The following is a 21,598-nucleotide window of genomic DNA, read 5'->3' as shown; positions in this document are numbered from 1 at the left end:
CAGCCCTCCCTCCCTCCTTGCTCTTTTCTGGGAACCTGCTTCAGTCTCATGAAGAAAAATGAATAAAGAGGACACGGGGCTTTCAACTAGTTAAAAGAAGGCTCCGGTGGTGAGGCGACTTGAAACGGAAAGGAGTTGGGACCCTACATCCTGCATTTGTGCTTTGTTTTTGAAACTTGAGTTAGTTGCGTTAATGAATTAACCAGCAGTCTAGGAATGGAAAATGTTTCTCCTGTCCTGGTGGGGGAGCCAAATACTATAGATTTGTAACAGGAAGGCTGTTGATTCTGGCTTCATTGTTGGGCCAGTCATTTGTGAGCTGGTGGCCGGACAGCAGGCCACACACTTCTTCCGTGCAAATCTTCATGTATTGGAACCGCCTGGGTATTGTTTCTACTGTTTTGGAGACTTGGCCAAGAAAACATGGTGAGCCCTGGGTTTCATTTTATTTTGTTTGTGTACATCCCTAAATCTCTGAGGATGGTGCAGAATGCCGGACCCAATGTCGGGGGTGGGGGGATGCGCTGCTTGAATCGATGAGCTTATGTGAGTGTTTTTCTGTTAATGCTTTTTTTTTCTATGTCATCCTCTATAGAGTTCCGGGAACGCGTCCTATCGCTGCTCTATGTCTTCCTCTGCGGATTTTTCTGACGAGGATGATTTCAGCCAGAAATCCGGCTCGGCATCTCCAGCTCCGGGAGACACCTTACCCTGGAATTTGCCTAAACATGAGAGATCGAAAAGAAAGATTCAGGGGGGCTCTGTGCTGGACCCTGCTGAGAGGGCTGTGCTTAGGATCGCAGGTAAGCGCATCCTCTGAAGGGGATGGAGTGGGGATGAGAGTTGGGGAAATGCACCCATCTGTTCCCTGGAGGCCACATCTGGGAGCTGAGGCACTGGGCAGTAATTTTACCTCAGGGTGGGGGAGGAAAATGACTGTGTTTACATTGTGCCTCCTTTTACCGATAGAGCAATTTGCCTGCCTGCTGGTGACTAAGCTGTTTGGCCCTGCTTTCTGGTTGGATGAATCCATTTATTAAAAATGCAAGGAAATATTTACAGACATCTATCTTAAACTTTCCTATTTACATGCTGTAGCCAAGCAGGCAGCCTGAAAGTATGAACTCCAGTGATTCTTCTTGTATTTGCTGGAAGCTGTGATAGAACAGCCTTCATTTTCATTTTTGCTCAGGGGCACTGAGCTACGCAGATTTAACTCAAGTAGAGACATGAGTTTTGGTACCCAGGATTGCAGAGCTTATTTCCAGCAACTTGGATGTCTTTTTTTTTAAATGTAGCATCTCTGTCAGCATCATGTATCCACAGCAGCTTTCTGTTCCTAGTGCTTTTGAGGGTTTAGCCATCAAGTATTTCTGATGAATTAATGTATGGGAGGTGCCAGTGTTTCTGGTATTCTGGTATTCTCTTGCTTGGCTGTAAAAGCTGACCCAGAAGTGATGGCTTGTTTTACCCAGCTGACAGCTGAGAACACTGTGGAAATAAACCCTCCTACCCTGCAGTGTCCTGTGGTTTGTTTATATTTGTTCTCTGCCTGAGAGTTGCTTCCAGGGCTGGTTGTTCCTCCATCCCCTCAATAATTTTTTTTTTCTCCTTCTTGGAAATTGTTACTGGGCTGGATGGAGTATGTCCTTGGGCATTCTCTTGCATAGGCCTAAGGCTAGGTGTTTTCTGATTTTGTTTCCGCAGCCTGAGGTTCAGGTCTCCTTTCCTCCCCTCTTCCCCACACCTAACTCTGGGAGGCCTTCCCCTCACAGTTTCTTTTGCTTCCCAAGATAATGGCAAAGTTGGGATGTTTTCTACAAGGGCCTGGAAGGTATAGACCCAGATTACAACCACCAAGGCAGCTGAGAACCCCCTTAGGGTTCCCCCATTGGGATTTTTCTGATTACGGGAAAAACAAACAGAGCCTAGCCAGTCATTCTCTAGTCAGGGTTTCTGAGGCAACAGCCTTGAGCTTCTTTTGGCTTCTGTTGTGAGATGCTGGCTGGGCTCACCCAGCCGTTGAAGAGAAGGGGTGGAATGGGAAAGGGGAGGAGGAGGGAGGATGGAGGCTGGGATCCAAGTGAGTGTGAGCAGAGGTGGCCTTGGTCTTGGCTTTCAACCCCCTCTTACCCTCTTCAAGTACCAAAAAGTGTTTAGTCACTCAGGCCTGCCTCCTTCCCTGGTAGAAACCGTCCTGTAGGCTCAAGAGTGATGTGACATTGTCCACACCTGTTATTTGCCTCAGTAGAAAGAGAAAATAGTGAAAGGAGGGTATGTGGGAGTTGTTGGGGCCCATGGCAAGCTTGGGGCATCAAAACAGGATCCTGTGTGTTTCTACAAAAGGTGGATAGTTTGCTTTTGGTAGTGAGAAAAGATCAGATAGGTGTTTGTTGGGGAATGAGATTATACAACTTGGGGGAGACTAACTGGCATAAGACATGAGAAGTTGTTACCAACCCGCAGTGTTCACTGTAGGCAGGGAAGGAATGGGAGAACTGGGAGTTTTAACAGGAGACTTTGGACATACAGGTGATAATGATAGACACCTTAAAGGCAGGGACCATGTATTATTTAGTGTGAAATGTCCACTGAGTTTGTGGGGATGGCTATGAAATGGGTGGTTGAGACCTCAAAGTTATTGACTTTTAAATATTATGCTAATGGTTCAAAAATAAGTCAAAAAATAAAATGAAAGAACAAATAGTATGGAAGTGTACTACTCTTTTAGATAAATACTGGCAAATTGAATGTTTGTAATACAAATCCTAAGCAATAATCGTATACAGATGTTATACTCAGTCCATAAATATTTGTTAAATTCTTGATGTGGCTGAATTATGAGATTCAGATATGAGTTAAATTGACCATTGATTATTCAGTGTGGTAATCAGGGTACCATTTATCTAAGGGAATCTGGTGCTGTGGACAGTTTGAAAACATATCCTTAAAAATTCTATTTCTAATTTTATTTCACATTTTCATAGTGTCCTTGAAACTCATCCCTTTTTGAAATTCATCTCTTGTAAGACTTAGGGTGACATTCAGAAATGGTTCGAGGATGTTTGTAATAAAAGAGGAGATGGTTGAATTTTTATTTTTTAAGGCCATAAAAGTGGAAGATTGTGAAAATGCCTACTGAGTTAAAAAGACCATATGGCCCGTGGGATACTTTAATTCATCCACATTGAATAATACTGACTAAGCTTCTGCAAGAAAATGGAGAATTGCACACAGTTCTACCTTCAAAAAGTTAGTTTAAAATGATAAATGAATGTGTTGTCAGAGAGTTATACCTTGGTTGGAGAGATTAGTTGAAATGGCCGCAGCACCTAACATTTAAAGAACCCAGAGGAGAGTCTAATTAACTTGGGGTTGGGTGGAGGGAGGTATGGCAGGTTCCTGAAAGGTTCCTGAGAGGAAGTGCCCCTCGAGCTGAGATTTAAAGAGCTTGAGGGAATTAGGGTGAAAGCTACTGCCACTTCAAAGGGACGGAACTACATGAACAAAGGTGGAGAGATCTGTTTAAATGGAGCTGCAAGTACTGTGTGTGACTGTGCACATCGTTCTGAAGAGAATGGCAGAAACTCTGTGGGTGCTTGCATGCAGTACTGAGGCACTATTTATGCTATAAAGGTGGAGAACCTCTGAAAGATTTTCAAGACCCAGATCCTGGTGTATGTTAGGCAAGTGCTCTACTGCTGAGCTATACTCCCAGTCCCACTGTATATTTTTAAAAGTGCTTGTTCATTTATTGTAGCTTCATTATATTAAAATCTGAGACTATAATATATTCACTTCCTATTTCTCAGGGTCAGTGTGGGAATAAAATAACAAGAGGTAAAGAAGGGGGCTTTGTAGTACCCATTGTAAAAATGCCTTTTATATATGAATAATACAGATTTGCTGTTCTTAGCTACAAGATGAGTTTTTCAGACTTGAAGTACATTGTTTATTACTGATATTAGTATTTAAATTTTTTTTGTTAGTTGTAGTTGTACAGCATGCCTTTATTTATTTTTATGTGGTGCTAAGGATTGAACCCTGTGCCTCACATGTGGCTAGGTAAGCACTCTGCCAGTGGGTTACAGCTCCAACCCCGATATTATTGTTTTAAAAAAAGAAGTTTTGAAGTTAGCATTGAATGATCAAAGCTCAGACTTTGGACTTATGCAAACTTGGATTTTAATTCCTTCTCTCTCACTAGTGTTTTGCTTGTACAATTTATTGAAATTCTCTTAACTTCAGTTTCTTTATCAAAGCATAATTGTTGTGACAATGAAGATGGTGAATACAAAATGTTTTGTAAATTCCTTGGCACATGGAAAATGCTCTATAAATGATAACTTACTGATGGCCAGCTGCTCTTCTAAGCATTTACAATGTTATTTCATTTAGGCCTCCTGAGAGTCCTATGAAGTAGGTACTGAGATTTTCTCCATTTTTCAGCTCAGAATTTACTGAGGGAGGAGGATGGAGGATAAATGTCCCAAGGTCATAGGGCTGGGATCTGTATTCAGTCAGTCTTGACTCCTGAGGCCAGATTCTTTGCTGCTATGCTTTTGTCCTTTCCCTGGGGAATACACTGTTATTATTAGTACATCGACCCAATATTACCATTCCAAGAATGCTTGGGGCAGAGGCTGTTTTACAAACAACTTTCAATACTGCTTCTGCTCATTTTGACTAGCTTCTTAAATGGACAGTTAAAAATCACTAAATGTGCATTCAGTCTATATTCATAGAACTGGATGCTATTGGATTCAGTTTCTGATGAAGACTTTGACTATGCCTTCAATGACCTTACTCATTTCGAGGGGGGCAAGACAGTTTAGAATGACCTATGTCTGTACAAGTGTGGTCTCTAAGTAGAATAACTGTTAGGGATTTACTTGCTAAACACTTTCATTTCAAGAAGGTGTTCTGTAGACACCTGTTTGTTACTTCAGGAACTAATGTGCACATGCATTCCTATTGAGTTGCTTTTTTGTGCAAACTCTCATGATCTTTAAAGCTTAGTGGGAGAAGGGATCAAACTCAGAGCATAAGTGAGTGGTCTAGGTAGAAAAGAGAGATGTGGTCTTGCTTTATTTGGAGTAGTAAAAGTAGGCCAGTTGCTGAGGAGGAGCTAAGTGCTCTAGTTCTAGCTGAAGTAAAATGCATTTTCCAAGAGAATGTAGTCTTTTTTCAAGAGTAACTCATTTTTATTTAAGAGTTAATAGAAAATGGTCCACATTTCACAACCCAATATCAAAAAAGAAAGAAATCATCAAGGACAAAAGGTTAGTACATATGAAAGGTGGAATCGGGAGGGATGATTAAGACAAAAGGTTAAGGATGGTCATCAGTGAGCTGATTTATCTAATTACAGCAAGAATAGTAAATTGGAGGTGGTAGTGCACATTTATAATCCCAGTGAAGTGGGAGGCTGAGGCAGAAGGATGGCAAGTGCCAAGTCAGCCTCAGCAGTTTAGTGAGACCCTGTCTCAAAATATAAAAAGGGCTTGGGGATGTAGCTCAGTGGTTAAGCACCCCTGGGGAACAATCCCAGGTACCAAAGTTAAAAAAAATATTATTCATGGCTACTCAACATTTATATAGTGCTGCTTGGGTGCCAGGCACTCTTCAAAACCCCATTTACTCTTAGAGTTCTATGAGTTGGGCAATGTTATCAACTATATTTTCCTGAGAAAGAGAGGCTCGGGGAGTCTAAGTAATTTGCCCTGGTCATGCAGTTAGTGAGTGGCTAGGATTCCAACCAAGCTAGCCTGACTTCAGTCATCATTCTTTTTTTCATTATTGAATTATAATTACACATAACAGTGGACTTCTTTGTTATACATTTGTACATGCACATAATGTAACGATATAATTTTGTCAACTTAGTTCACCAGTTATCTCCTTTTCAGTCATTATTCTTAAACATATCTATTGACAAGCCTGGGTACCAACTGGTTCCTTCATTGGATTTTTAAACTAGCTGGGGCATTTTAGTATATGACATTTCAAATTTCAGGGAACTATACCCATTTTACTCAATTTAATGGATACTAGTACTATGCGGAGTGAATAATAAGTAAAGAAAAAGAGGAAGGTGTCAAAGTAATCTGGGGATGTTATGAATCCGTAGGTCCTCTGCGGAGCACAGCGGCAGATGCGCTGGCGGGCTCTGGGGGGCAGAAGGGAGGGACCGAGGGCTGGTCCTTGGGCCGCCGCTGGGCGGCCAGGGGCGAAGGCGCAGGCGCGGCAGGCCTGTCAGGCCCTGATGTGCCGGGCCACCTGCAGAGGCTATCCCGCCCCGCTCCGGGATGTCCCCGGGCGAGGACCCCAGTGCCCTACCCGTCCAGTGCTGCCTCAGAGTGACTCGAGTCTTCCCTTGCCATAAGACGGGGTGAAAAGTGTTTCCCACATTCCTCCATGTCACCCCTTCCCCGGGGAGTACTGCTGACTTTTCGGCTGGGGGCTGCGCACATCGGTGGCCCTGATCTGTGGCTTTGTTTCCAGGCACCTGTTGTAGGTCCCAAATAGAAACGTGGCTTTTGGGGATCCGGAGCCAGGCAGCCAGCGTCCGGGGGTGGGCGTGCTTGGCCGCGCTGTCAACCCGGGTGGGCGGACCGGGGGAGGGGTCCCGGGGATCGCTGCAGTTCTGCTTGAAGGGGAGGGGCCGGGCGGCGCCAGGGCCGGAGCCCAGCCCGCCCGGGCGCTGACCGCCGCGCTCGCCCCCTCCCTTCCGTCCCCCGCCCTCCTCCCTCCCTCTCTCCCGGGGCGCGGGCGAGTGTCTGCAGCGCGGCGGCCAGGAAATGCCGCAGATGCGCCGCGCAGCATCCCGGGCGGAGGCAGCGCGCCCGTCCTCCCGCACCGCCGCCGCGGCCTCCGTCGGGCCCGGAGAAGGCGCCCTGCGCCGGGCGAGGGTGCCTGCCGCGCTGGCCGCAGAGGGTCCCTGCGCCCGCCGGCGCCCGCCCGCCCCCGCCGCGCTTTTAGCTCCTCCGCGTGGCTTGGCGCTGCTCGTTGCCGCCCCCGAACTCGCCGAGATTTGTCGCTGCTGAAACCTGAGAGGGACTCTGGCTCCCCGGGAGCCGCGCGGCCCGCACCGCGGCCCTCCAGGGGGCCTGGGCGTTTCCTCTGCCGGCGCCCGCCGCCCCTCGCACCCCTGCCTTGCGCCTCCTGCGGCTTCAGGCTTCTTCCCCTCGTCTGCTGCTCCTTCCTCTTTTCCAGTTCCCAAGGCTGCGTCTTGCTGACTACCATACTGTACTGGGGTTACGAAGGGAAGAGGGGAATTGGCCAGTCATCGCTTAAATAAACTTGGGCATGGCGGGTTACCTCTCCCCTGCTGCTTACCTGTACGTAGAGGAGCAGGAGTACCTCCAGGCCTACGAGGATGTCCTGGAGAGGTACAAAGGTATGTGGTCCCCTGCGCTGAGGCTGCGCGTTTGGGCACGGACCGGCGAGGCAACCGTTACCTTTCCTTAACCAGAGCCACCACTGCTGGGGCACTTGTAAACAGGTGTCTGAACCCATCTTGGGTATGGCCCAGACAATGCTTTTGGATGGGATCGAGTACTCCCAACGCTGGGTGGGGTGGGCGATGGTCTGGAGACGCCCTTGGATAGGCGATAGAATGGGGGAGGGAGGTTGGTTTCCAAGAAGCTCATTGCATTTTCTCTTCCTTTGTAAAAGCTCTTAAGTACTAAGCATAATCGTAATTCTTCCTGGGATGGTGGATACTGATTAATTCTCTGTGGGATTACTAAAGCCTTGCAGTTCTTCCTTTGGCATGGGGTGCTGATGAGTTCTAAAAGATTCTTGTGATCTTAAATACATACCCCATTTGCTGCTGAGAGGAGCACAGAATCATTTTCCTTAAAATAATTTTACTTATCTGAAAAAAGTTTACGGTTTGTGCCTGTGTGCTTATTCTGGCATATGGCAAAAATTATTTAATAGCCTGATAGATGAAAGACCTTATTCAGTGAGTTTGTTGTAAATTTAAAGAAGTATATTTTGAGATTTTTTTCTTCCTATCTTTTAAGTGCAGAAAATTCTATGCCAGCCTGACAAATATTGATATTTTAGTATTATGTTTATTTTGTAGTTAAATGTTAGAGAATATATATATCGCACCCTTTAAGAGCTTTTTGCCCCTTGAAATTACTTTTTAAGTGTGCATAGACTGTCTTCTTATTGTGACTCCCAAAACACCCTGTACCCAAAGGTAGCTCACAAGTGTGTATGTGTGTATACTAGCGTGAATAGTGTCTTTTCCATGGATTGGGTTCAAATGGCTTTTGCATCTTTTGAACATGCTTTGAGTTTGGTAACTCAATTTCTGTAAATTGAATGGAATTGTATGTTTAAAATGCATACAATCTCTTTCTTTTAGTAGAAAGTAGAAATATAAAATCCTGAACTGAATAACACAATTGAAATCTCCCCAAAGCTCAAAATCTATCCACATTCATGTTTTATCTTTCTCTAGAATATATTTTATAAGTGAAATTCTTACAACCCACATGGAATTTTGTAAACACACAACTGGAATTCCTTTGTGCCAAGACTCTATTGTGTATAATACTGCCACTGAGCAAGTGCAATGATATTTTAGGCTAAAGCACATTTGTACCATTTGTATGTGTGTGTGTAATTGTTTACCTCTGTATTTCCATTTTAAAATAAGCTTCTTGATCAGTTGTCTCGAGAACTTTAAAAATGAGTATATTACTATGTAGATTAGTAAACCTTAAACCTCATAAGATATTAATCTGTGTTCTATAAAGTCTGGAAGAAAAAAGTCTGAAAGCTCTACAGTGTATACATTTTATGCTTTTGGAGGAAATTACAGGTGTATGATTTTTTTTTGTCACATCAAATTCTACATCATTGATATGTGAGTGATTTCAGGTAACGGAGGAAGCAGATGTTGTTTAGAAACTTGTCTTTATTTGCCTTTGTAAATACAAGCAAATTCAAGCTCTGAAGCCCATTGTACTTTACACTAGCCTTCATTTTAACCATAACCTTACCAATATATACTTCTTTAAACATTTTGCTCAAGATTTCACTGAAAAAGTGAGGAATACTTCCCTCATTTTCTTTGTGGTTTTGAAATGCTTAGGTCATCAGTTTGTACTTTGCTTTATAGGTATTCTATATTTCATTTAGTCTTGGAAAAGAAAGTCAGCGTATTGGCCAGTGTATTTCATGAAAAGCTAGAGATCTGGAAAATTCATTGTTTCCCGATGTGTTTGGAAGCCAGTTACAACTTCCCATCAGTATCCAATATGATGACTTCACTACAGTGCTTATTATCCTGATGACTTGCTATGGGGGCTGATCTAATCAGAAAAGAATTGTAGGCTTTGAATAGGGAGTGTCAGTTCACTAAACTTTGAAAGTACAGTTGCTCATTTTCTGAAATCATGCATTGTTCAAAAATTTTTATGTTCTCATTTGAACTTACAAGCGATTATTCTGATTTTTTTATTTCTGACAAAGTTCCTTGGGTACAGAATGAGTTTGCATTCATTTGGTGTATTCTCAGGTTGCCAAGTTATCATATGCCCCAGCTGTTGAGCACTGTAAGTGGTAGAGTCAGCTGGAGCAAATTCATAATTTGCCTGATGCCAGAAATGTAGAATTATAATAGTGTAAAATGTTAGGAATTGTGAATATTAGATTTAGAAGTTGAGAGTTTTGCTAGGCCTTGTCCTGAGACAGTCTTGGAAGTACTTCAAACCAGGCCCTCTGTAGAAAAACGAGAATAGTGTCGAATGAGCCCTAATTATTTATGGTGTGGTCTATTCTTGTGTCTTGCTTTCGTCCTTACTTCTGAGTAAAAATAGGCAACTGTTTGCTGAGTTAGAATAACACAGAGAGTTATGTACTACAAAGAAGGGTTCTGTGTTTAGTTCATATTTTAGTCCTGTTACTTATAAAATATATTCATAATCAAAATATTTAGGACCATTTGATTAAAAAATATTACTTCAGTTGATACCAAAGTCAGGGAGAATTAAGGTATATATATTTTAATAAAATATGACTATTTTTGTTTGTGCTAGAAATTGTCCATGTTATTAACTTTTCTATATAGTTAATTTTCCAGTGTATTTACTGTATAATACATAACATATTTTAGTAGGGCTGAACATAAAAGATGCATAATGATCTCTCTTGTCATCCTTCTCAAGCATAAGGAAACTAATTTATACTATTATAAATAATTAAATTAATTAGCTATCACTTTAATCTGTGAAATTGTTATTGAAGGATTTTTTTTCCTAGCACATTATTACTCTTTTATATGATGTTAAGTGAGAAAATGAGATAATCAGTGTGAACCCAGTAAATTTTATTCTATCCATTTTAGACTTATTTTTAAAATGTTAAATTATTTTGGTCTGACAAAATGGTTATTTTTTCATTGATCTGAAATTAATGCTTTTCCTAGACAACTGTAGTAAAAGCATTACATTATTCTCTCTGAAAGCTGAATGGACAGTTTAGTTAGTTATATATAATATCACTTAAACCCAAAGATTTTATTATTTCACTGGGTAATTGCTCATGTGCATGGTGTCAGAAGCATCTAGGACTACCATAGTCTTCCTTTTCAGTTCAGTTTCATGGCCTCCCTAGACATGTGATTGGTAAACCAACCCTGTTGTTCAGGTGAATTGAATGTTGAAGTATAAAGGTTTTGGGGGATTTCTCTCCCTGTTTATAACACACCTGTGATGTTGCTCAGTGGTTTTCACTTGGTTTCCAGGACTCTACAAACACTTGATTTTATATTTCATCTGCTCAGGATATATTCATACAAAAGCAACGAAGCTTTTGTATTTCTGCCTTTGGGTCCCTGTGCCTCAGGAGCCTGGCTCTGTGGGGAGATGGAGCATTCTACCAAAGCATATTCATGGTTTAATAGTTATATAATAGGTGAACTCTATGCTGCATCAAGATAATGTAATGGTGTAGCTAGTTATAACAGTATTCATCTGGGCCTTTTCTGTTAAAAATGAAACAGGTTTAATCTGTTGAGTGTTCCTTGAGATTTTGGCTGTTTCTATCAGAAACAGGTTCTTAACCAAATAGATGTTTTCTTTTTCATAGGCATTGGGAAATGCAAGGTAGGCAGGTCAGGGGTATGGACTATTTTCACTTGCTAAGAGGGACCTTTCTTGAGCACTTACAGCATATTATGTGGTTGTTTTGTGATCACAAGATAGCTGCTTCTCTACCAACCCTTGTGTTTCAGTTCCACGTGAGAACTGTTCGAGGGGTCACCCCCATCTGCAAGGTAGAAAATATAGATTTTTAAGCTTAAATTTTAAGAATTTTGTGCCCTGATCCAAACTGAAGTTGTGTTTGTACAGAAAAAGGAAAGATGGCTACTGGCTTTGCAATCAGCAAGTGTCTGGCACACAGAGGATAAACTAACTGTGCTGAAATTGGAAACTTGAAGTTGGGACACATGTTAACAACCATAACGCAATATGTTTGACTTCACTGAAGTTTGAGGGAACATCTGAGAGCTCCGTTGACTTCTCTGAAGATTTTCAAAATGACACAATTGAATGCTTCATAATGTTACAACATTGATTTGAAAAATAAATTCCACATAATAATTAGAGTTTAAATAGGCTAAAGAACTTGTTTATGCCTCATGCCATGAGGAGAACATACCAGTTCAGGAATGTGAGCAACTATGAGATATTGTTAGTGAATTTAACTTTGAACTTCACATATGCTGGTGCTGTTTTTACTTTCTTTTGTTCTGATTTGGCATTACTTCAACTTTTCTTTAGTCAGGTATTTAAAAAAGAAAGCTTCATGCTTTTTAAAGCTTGTAATTTTTTTTTTTTTAATTTGGGCCATTTGGAGATGGTTATTTATGGGTTCAACATAGTTTTGGGTAATAAATGCAAGGAGGAGAGGTGAGAGCAGTTTATTAGTTACTGATTATTTTGTGGTTAAGCAATGAAGCTTTTGTATTTCTGCCTTTGGGTCTCCTGTGCCTCAGGAGCCTGGCTTTGTGGGGAGATGGAGCATTCTATTAAAGCATAGTCATGAAATTGAAGATTATGAAAACATCTGCAGCTATAGAGGCAATCAAAGATGGACTAGATAGGCTGTCCTGTCGTTCTGTTCTAGTTCCACACCTGAGTACGAGTACTGAAAATGAAGGTGAATCATCCAACTCTTTAAACCCAGTTGAGCAAATCAAGGGAGAGATGATTTGTACTTTGGAATGTTTATTAATTAAAAAGAAACCCAGAGTCTTCTGTTACATGCTTGGGACTTCTCTCTCTATAATGACTTTTTTTTTTTTTTTTTTTTTTTTGGTGCTGGGGATTGAATCCAGGGCCTTGTGCATGCAAGGCAGGCATTCTACCAACTGAGCTATATCCCCAGCCGCCTATAATGACTTTTGAATAAAAGAAAAGACTTCTATATACATTTCTTGGCTCCTCATAATTTTGTGATTACTTTCTCTTTACTTTCAAAGAGGAATTTCAGGCATTTGCTGAGGTATGTCATTGTTTCTATAAATTGTCAAATGAACCAGCCTTCTCTTTTGGTCTCTTTTTTAACCATTTTATTTGCTGATGTTTTCCACCCTATTTCCATATCTCCCAAAGAGGAAGCAAATAAGTCTGCTTAAGTTGGGTGTTAGGAGAAAGCTTTGTGCTAGGGGTCAAGTGAGATTTTGTTGAAAGGTAAAAGTATCAGGAGGAAAACTGCAAGATGAGATCCTACCATAACTGTTCCACCTCATTGGCATAACCCCAGAATCCATTTTGAGTTTTGGCTGCTGGGCAGAGGAGATCTGAGGGAAGTAATTGGGTAGAAGTTACATGAAAGTGGATGAATGATGGAGAGTCATGCTGGGCCATATTGAAAAGGGTCTTGAATGCCATATTCAGGACTGGATTTGGCCTTTTGGATAGGGGAACCCTTGGTGACCCTCAGCAGGATGACCAGTGAGGTAACTGGTAGCAGTGTGGAGGTCTAAGCAGAAGGAATACCTAGGAGGCAGCACACAAGTTAGGAGGAGATTGTAATATTAAAATAGCTTCTAAATTAGAACTTTAATTCTATTTTTGCAACTGCTGCTTTTTCATAAATAAGGATATTAAGGCTTAGAGACTTTTTCTGAAATCATATAGCTGTCAGTGATGATAGCAGTGGCATTTGAACATCAAGTGTATATTTGACATAAAGCTATATATTTTGAATATCATTACGTGGACTGGGAAATATTGCAAAAAGTTTTTATGAGAACATTTTTTACTAGGAATCTGATTTTCTTAGTTTCACTTTTTTTCTGGATATTGAGCCCAGGGACACTTAACATTGAGCTACATCCCCAGCCCTTTTTTTAAAAAAAAAAAAATTTATTTTGAGACAGGGTCTCACTAAACTGCTGAGGCTGGCCTTGAACTTGCTGTCCTACTGTCTCAGCCTCCAAGTTTCTGGAATTGCAGGTGTGCACCACCATGCCTGGCTCAAGTCTTGTTTCTTTAAAAAAAAAAAAAAATCTCATGTAATCCCTGCAATGATCTTATGAAGTATGTGTTATCCTCCTTCTTGTACATAAGATAAAACAGAGGCATGGAATCTGATTTTAATCTACAATTTTCTAAGCTGTTTTAAATGGACGCATGGAATAAGTATTAATAGTTTAAAAGTTCATAGAGACATCAGTTCAAATATTAAGTAGATTTTGGAGCCTGAAATGTTTTATCTTAGCTAGATTCTAATGATTAAATATCCATGAGAAGAAAATAAAATTTTTAATATGAGCATTTCCAGTGTATATTTAGTTTGAAGAAATTTTGAAAAAAATTAACTTTGGTAAATGTCACCAGTGAATGTGGCTGCTTTGAGACATGCCTGAAATGTTTCCTGAAAGGAACTGTCAAAGGGAATTGACAAAGTCTTGATTTTTCTCTAGTGGGTGGAAATATTTCCCAGTGGATCCTAGTATTAAAGATACTGTACAAAGATACTATTGTCACAGGGAATTAAAAACATGGTCTGTATCTAGTGACAGTTTTCCATGCTGGCCATGCAAGTGTGATGATATGGATTCTTGATTTTGGCATGAAATAATGCTACTTGGTAGCTTATTTTATTCTACATTTATTAAACCAGTGTGATAGATAAAATAGGGCATTTGAAATATTCTGAGCAGTAAAGATTACATAGGTAGCCAGTGAATGAGTTGACTTAAGAACTCAGTGCTCTGACTTCTTCTAGGCCAGTAGTAGCCTTTTAGCCTTTTTTTAAAATCAATAATCAGTAGACTATATTTTAGATTTTTTTTTTTTTTTTTTGGTACCAGAGATTGAACTCAGGGGCCCTTGACCACTGAGCCACATACCCAGACCTATTTTGTATTTTATTTAGAGACAGGGTCTCACTGAGTTGCTTAGTGCCTTGCCTTGACATTGCTGAGGCTGGCTTTGAACTTGAATCCTTCTGCCTCAGCTTTCCTAGCCATTGGGATTAAAAGTGTGCACCACTGTGCCTGGCAAAACATTTTAGGTTTAAAGAGAAACTGAGTTGAACAAAAAGTTTAGTTCTGATATGTTCTTTCCCCTTCCCCATAGCTTCCCTCTATTGACATATTGATGTGGTACATTGGCTACACTAAGATCCACAGTTAATATTAGTGTTCACTGTTGTACAGTTCTGTGGGTTTTGACTAATGTATAATGTCATGTGTCTGTCGTTACATACAATACAGAATAGCTTCACTGCCCAAAAAAAATCTATTCTACCTGTTCTTTCCCCAGCCCTTGAACCCCAGACAACCCCTGATCTTTTTGCTGCTTCTGTAGCTTTGCCTCTTCCAGAATGTTATATATTTGGAATCATATAGTAGTATTGTTTTATTGCTGAATAATAGCTCATTGTCTAGTGTACCACAGTTGATCCATTCACCTACTGAAGGGCATCTTGGTTACTTTCTTTTTTTTTTTTTTGTCAATTATTTAAAAAAGCTGATGTAAACATTTGTGTTCAGGTTTTTGTGTGGACATAAGTTTTCAAGTCATTTGGATAAAGGAGTACAATTGCTAGATTGTATGGTATGTTTACTTTTATCAGAATCTGCTAAGCTTTCTTCTGAAGTAGTGGTCTCATTTTCCATTTCCACATAAAAGAGTTCCTGTTGCTCCATGTCCTTGTCTGCATTCTGTGTTTTTCTTAATCTGATGGTAACAAAGTTCCTGAGGCTGGATGATTTATAAAGAAAAAAGGATTATTTTGATTCATGATTCTGTTTAAGTTCAGGCTGCCACATCTGGTCAGATGTGACAGCCTGGTGAGGGCCCCATGCTGTGCCATATCAGAAGTAGAAAGGGGGAAAGGGGAACCAGATTTGTGCAGGGGCATTTGTGCAAGAGAGACAAGGGGAGGTGCCAGACTCACTTTATAATGATTTGCTCTCATGGTAACAGATCCAGTCCCAGAGATATAATTCACTCCTGGGAGAAGTAATCCAGTCTTTTGACAAAAACAATCCGGTTCATGAGGGTGGTGTCCCCATGACCAAATCACCTCTTAAAGGCCCCACCTCCTGAAGCTGCCACATCAAGGAATTAAACCTCAATATGAGTTTATTCAAACCATATCAGTGTTGTCACTGTTCTATATTTGAGCCATTCTAATAGGTTGTAGTGACATTCCACTGTTGTTTTAATTTGCAGTTCCCCAGTGACATATGATGTTGAGCATCTTTTCATGTGATAATTTTCCATTTGTTTATCTTCTTTGGTGAGGTGTCTGCTCAGAGTTTTTGCCCACCTTTCAATTGGGATTGTGTACTTACTGTTGAGCTTTAAGAGATCTTTGTATAAATTTTGGCTACCACTCCTTTATTAGGTATATATTTTGCAAATGGTCATAGCCTTTTTATATCATTACCTCCTTTTGGTGCTTTCACATTATTGCATGTTATAGATATTATTTAGATAAATAGAGGTCTGGTTATTTCCTTTCTTGTGGTCATAGTGTTATTAAGTACTGTTACATTTTGGCTACTTCACAGTGTCCCGTGGCGCAGAGTTCAGCAATCTGACAGTTTGCTTTGGTGTATCTATACAGGCTGCCGCAGCAGTTCAGGTATCCAGTTAGCTGGCAGCTATGATGCTGTATACCACTTGAGTCTAAAATTAGTAGAACTGTTCTATTTTTAAGGACAGACTGAAATCAGTAGTCATGTCCTGCAAAACATGTGAAAGTTAAACTCAGGATACTGGATGACTTCTTTTAAAATGTGATCTGAAATAGAGTTGGATAAAAAGTAGTTAGTTGTAATTTTTTAGAAAGTTGTTATGGTAATGTGGGTGTCGTGTATGTATACAGTATATCAGAAACTAAACTTTATGCTGTTACCCCTTAGAGTTAATATAATGCTTTTATGTAGAAGGACATGTTTATTTTTAAAATATGAGTTCATTTAGAGCAAAGCTACCAGATTTTGCTTATAGCATATTTTAGAAGATCCACATCCCCTGAATATTCATGAATGCTAGAACACCAGACTAATTGCCTTTGCTAGGAAAAAAGTGAATGATTAAAGAACTATTTGATCGTTCATTTTGTGATCTTTGTGGAAACTTTACCTAACAGAAACTAGAGAAGATTGAAAAGATTGATACTTGGTAGATGAAAAGCTGAGTGATTGAAACTCAGTTTGATTTTACATGTGTTATGAATTTTATACTCTATTAAGCAAGGGCTTATGTTCATGAAGGTGTTTTGCAAAGTTATTTGGATGTCCTTCAGGCAATTTCAGAAGCTATAATAATTTAGTTACTATAGATACTTTGTAGTCTTTTTAATTTTTCTTTGAGTATTATTGGAGGATCTAAAGCAGGATTAAAAGGTTCTAAATTACAGAAAGCAGGATGCTAGGTCACTTTCAGTTATTTTGTTAAAAAAATGTACTTAATACCTATCCCTTTGCATTTAAAATGTTATGTAGAAATTTAAATTTGTGCTTCAGTAGAATTAAAATGATAAATGCAGTGAAATACTTTTACAATTAGAGCATTCCTTTAAAAATATTTGTGCTGCATTGTTCCCAACCCTTCTGGTATTTCTAATCAGAAATGAATTGATTATATGCTTCAAGTGAACAGAGTACATACACTATCCCCTCTCCTCCAGCTTCATTATATTTTATACTTGGTATTTCCCTAGAAATACTTGGAAAAGAGCACTTGGGGCAGGGAGGAAATATTCACACATTTGGAACTTGTGGTTTAATTCTCAATAATCATTGATCCTGTGCTTAAAAACTGCAAAGGAACCAGGGTCTACAGCAGGAGGAGGGTCACAGTTGAGTATTCTCCTAAAGAGCACAGTTTGGTGAGGAAGGGGAGCTGGCTGCATTGATGAGTGAACTCTACTCTAGAAGCAGGATCTGCACATAGGCTGGGGTGGGGGTGTTCACAAGCAAGGTTGGCATTTGAAAGAGGGCATTGTGAGAGGGTGGTTTTGTATTGCTCTGTGGGGGTGGGTGATGTGGGCAGAGGTTCCTTCCTCCAAGCTTACCATTTCATTTGCAAAATCCAATCTTGCACTTCACTCTTTTTGCATAGTGGGAAAAATACTGTTATGATTTAATTCATATTTTGTTAAAACCAGACAGATTTTGCTTATAGCTAATCAGTGATGAATTGAAATTTTTATGCTCCATTTTTAAGAACTCTGTTATATCACAAATACATTATCAAATCTTAGAGTTTAATAGTGAGAAATATCTTATAGTCATGGCTCAACAAATGTAAAGATTGAATGAGACACTTTTAGCATGGTTGCCTCAATCTTTATTATATTGATGATCCTAATCATTACAGGACCTTCTCTATATGGTTTTACTTGTAAGATCCGATTTAAGTTTTATACCAGTTCTCTGAGGCAGGAGTGCCCTTATTCCAAGGAGATTGGGCTCCCAAGATTGCATTGCCTGGGTTGCTGTCTGGGGACTAGAATTCTGATCTTCTGAAAACTAGTCTAGAAAACACTATAGATAATTGTGGCCCATCCTTAAATGCACCCAGAAATTGTCATCAGTCATAGGGGCTCTACTGTATTTGGTGAGAAGCGAATAGTTTCAGTTTAAGTTAATAGCAATTGAATATATTCTGACATTATTGGCAGAGTTCTGTCCATATATTTAGGAAGGAGAGAGTATAGTATATTTGAGCGAAAAATTATCATTACCTATTGTTTGCATTGTTGATTGAAGCAACTATTCAAATTATGGGGTTTACACATTTAGGTAGAAAAGGTACAGATATCCCATTGATTATCAAGACATAATTTCTATAGTACTCAATGCTGAAGGAGGAACTACGAAAATTGTTGGGGGAACATGGAAAGAAAACTTGTAACACAATATGCTAACATTTTTGGAAAATAAAGTATATAAAATATGAATTAAGAAACCAATCTCAAGTTTTTTATCCAAATTAATTTTCTGACAAATTTCTTTCTCTTTTTCCATTACATTTTTCTTCTTTATATATAAAATTTAAAAAATTGGATGACTGTGTATAAAGGTCCATTTCCTGTTTATTCACTTAACATATGACATTTTCTAATGCTCTGAAGTATTACTTCATAAGATTTTTAATGACTGATTCATGCATTTATTTATGTAGTGGTGTAAATAGTATCTTGAAATGTTTAAGCAGTTTTGTGTCCTGATAGTTTTTGGTTAATATTATTACATTAGTTAGTGTCTTTCCATCTAATTACAAGCTTCAGAAAAAAAAATGTTCAAGATAAGAAAGCAGTCATAGGGATTATATAAACAAGTTAGTGATTATTGTTTGTAAAATATTGCCTGATGATTGAATAGATTCTTGAGTTATATATACAATTTAAAAATCGAACCACTCTGAATTCTAGAAGAATGCAATGACTTTCAAGCAGTAATGAGATCTGGTTTCCATTCTTGGCTTGATTGAAGTATTGAAGTATTGATTGAAGTAGAGTTTTTGGAAGAAATCCACATTTAACAAGTTTCCCTACTCTGATTACATGAATACATGATATATAACTTAGTGCCTTTGAGAGTGTGCCAATGTCCTCATTTTGGAAGTTTTTAAAATTATCACCCATTGTATCACTGTGTTGTTCTTGTGTGTCTAGGTCAGTGTTTCCTTTGTGTTTAGTTCAGTGATCATCACATATAATCTTGAAGAAGGGCCAAAATGTCATCCTTGTCAAGGCTCCTTCGTCGTATTTGGTTAAATGGGAGATTTCTTTTCTGGTACTTTTAATTTTTCATTTTAATGATGAATTTGAACAAACAATTCCTGATTGGTCATTTTTTCCCCCAAGGTTTTCAGTCCAGCGCTTTGGAGTTTGGGCAGAGCTGTAGCTTCACATCTAGGAATAGGGTCCTCTGCTTTGAGGGGGGTCTCATTCTGGGGGATTGCTGAAGTAGTTTGGATTTGTTTCTCTCTTCCCCTGTCTCCCACCCTGCAATCCCCATTAGCAGAACTCTGCCTCTAATCCTGAGTCTCCTCTCCCAACTTGCCCATCCTTGGAGCATTACCTTTGCTTGTGATCCATGTAAGGAGAAGACAGAAACATTGAGTATGTTGATTTTTAGTCCTTCCATTTTATATTTAAGAAAACTGAAGTCTAGAAAAATGGAGTCAATAAAGGAAATAGCAAAACCTCAAATCTGAGGTCTCCTCATTTCCAGTTCTTCATTATTGATGCATTGATGTATCCTGTTTTTTTTTTTTTTTTTTACCTTGTGAATAGAAGAAATACTTTCATTGATGATTTCTGAGCCACCTAATGAAAAAGTCAAGAACTACTAGAGGATTAGGAAGGAATGGTGATGTCAGTACTCTGTGTGTGCAGTGAGAGGAACACTCAGGTTTCAGTGTTAAATTTGATGTTTATGTATTTTAGGGTCCAGCAGTGTGTCTGAGATGATGAATTGCATGCAGCAGGCTCATCAGTGTTCTGAGACTTCAGGAACTAGATTAGGCTTAATATACACTGAATTATAGCATGTAGTTAAAATATTCTCCTCCTTGAAAGGTTGAAAGATAATTTGGCTGCAGAGCTTGCATCACCATAGCTGTTTCCTAGTTAACTATAAGATCTGGACAGACCAGTGGACACTGCCTGCTCCCCAACCCCAATCTATCACTATTTCCCATGTCCTGCATTCTGAGAATATGGTGGAATCTGGAACCCTCCCTCTCTTTGGATCGGGACTGGATAGGAGAATATTAGAGTCGAATATGGTACACTGTGGCCTTAATTCTAACATGTTTAGAGAGTAGGAGCAGCAGTGGAAGGGATGGAAGGTTTGGCTTTGCATTCACCCTAAATAGGCATATGTTGTGTGTGCATGAGTGGGAGAGGGAGGATGGAGAAGGAAAGGTCAGGAAAGAAAGGAGAGGGAGCCTATGTGTTGGTATTTCTAGTGAGCTGGGAGATAGAGGCTTTCAGGTAAATGGCAGCCAGTCTTTGTCCTTTGGGTCTGCACACATACATCTTACCTCCTTACTTGCTCCCCTGCCTGGTTGTTTTTATGGCTGGCTGTCCCAACTTCCGCAGCTCTCTCCAGGAGAGCAGCCGTTAAGTGTATATAGTTGAGAAGGATGTGATTTGGAAAGTGTGTTTATAGTAGGAATGTGCCTGTTGTATATATTTATTAAGCATTTTAATGGATCTAGTTATATATTTTGATTATTTTCCCAATTGACTATAAAATATCAATGCATATTGTACACTGATGATGTTGTCATTTACTGATTTTTAAATTATAAATACAACTTTGCATTAGCCTGGATTATCTTTTATTTAAATGATATTTTAGAGAGAAAACATGTTTTCAAATAGTTGTTTGGAATTTACAAGTGAATTTCCATAGCCAAACCCATTGGTAAATTGGAGACAGCTTGTGAATTTTTTGGTGGGGTGGTGCTGGGATTTGAACTCATGGCTTTGTGCGTGCTAGATAAGCAACCTCTCAATGAGCCACATCTCCCACCCAGATGGCAAAATTTTGAACACAAACGAAAAGCATTTTAGAAAAAAAATTATAAATAGTATTTTTTAAAGGTGGTGATCACATTCTGTCATCATCTTCTAAATGCATTTATTAAAACATCTGGTGCTAGCAAGAATGTGGGGAGAGTTCTCTCCTCCCCTGTTGGCCAGAGTGTGACTTGTTACCACCTTTTCGGGAAGGAGGCGGATGCTGAAGACTCATATGCGTGCGCTTGTGCTCTCTCTCTCTCTCTCTCTCTCTCTCTCTCTCTCTCTCTCTCTCTCTCTCTTAATGGACACAATATTTTTATTTTGTTTATTTTTATGTGGTACTGAGGATCAAACCCACCACCTCACATGTGCAAGGCAAGTGTTCTGCCACTGAGCCACAACCCCAGCCCCTCATATGCTCTTTGCATATCAATTATTTCAGAATCTATCCTACAGGCAGAATTTAAATGTAAGGATGTTTATTCTGTTATTATTATACCAAAATTCTGGAAACAATGTGAATCATTATAGTTGGGGATAGTTGAATAAATTTTTGATACTAAAATAT

General features: G+C 39.6%; 1 protein-coding gene across 20 annotated transcripts in view; it reads left to right on the top strand.

Moving 5' to 3' along the window:
• The window catches only part of Dst (dystonin), a 451,671-nt gene that overhangs the window by 88,600 nt on the left and 341,473 nt on the right, over positions 1 to 21,598 (top strand). For 13 of the 20 annotated variants that reach the window (XM_058575217.1, XM_046432573.2, XM_058575215.1 and 10 more), the window contains exon 4: positions 596 to 803. In XM_058575217.1, coding sequence (XP_058431200.1) covers positions 596 to 803 — 208 coding nt within the window. Of the gene's footprint in view, positions 1 to 270; positions 427 to 595; positions 804 to 7,172; positions 7,400 to 21,598 lie in introns of those variants that run through there. The other 7 variants (XM_058575222.1, XM_046432587.2, XM_058575221.1 and 4 more) reach the window with 2 other exon arrangements.

This window comes from Marmota monax, unplaced genomic scaffold (genome assembly GCF_021218885.2).
Source record: "Marmota monax isolate L192 unplaced genomic scaffold, Marmota_monax_Labrador192_F-V1.1 WCK01_AAM20220418_F8-fsc00116, whole genome shotgun sequence".
In the NCBI taxonomy this organism is placed as follows: domain Eukaryota; kingdom Metazoa; phylum Chordata; class Mammalia; order Rodentia; family Sciuridae; genus Marmota; species Marmota monax.
This window is presented reverse-complemented; position numbering and strand designations above follow the sequence as displayed.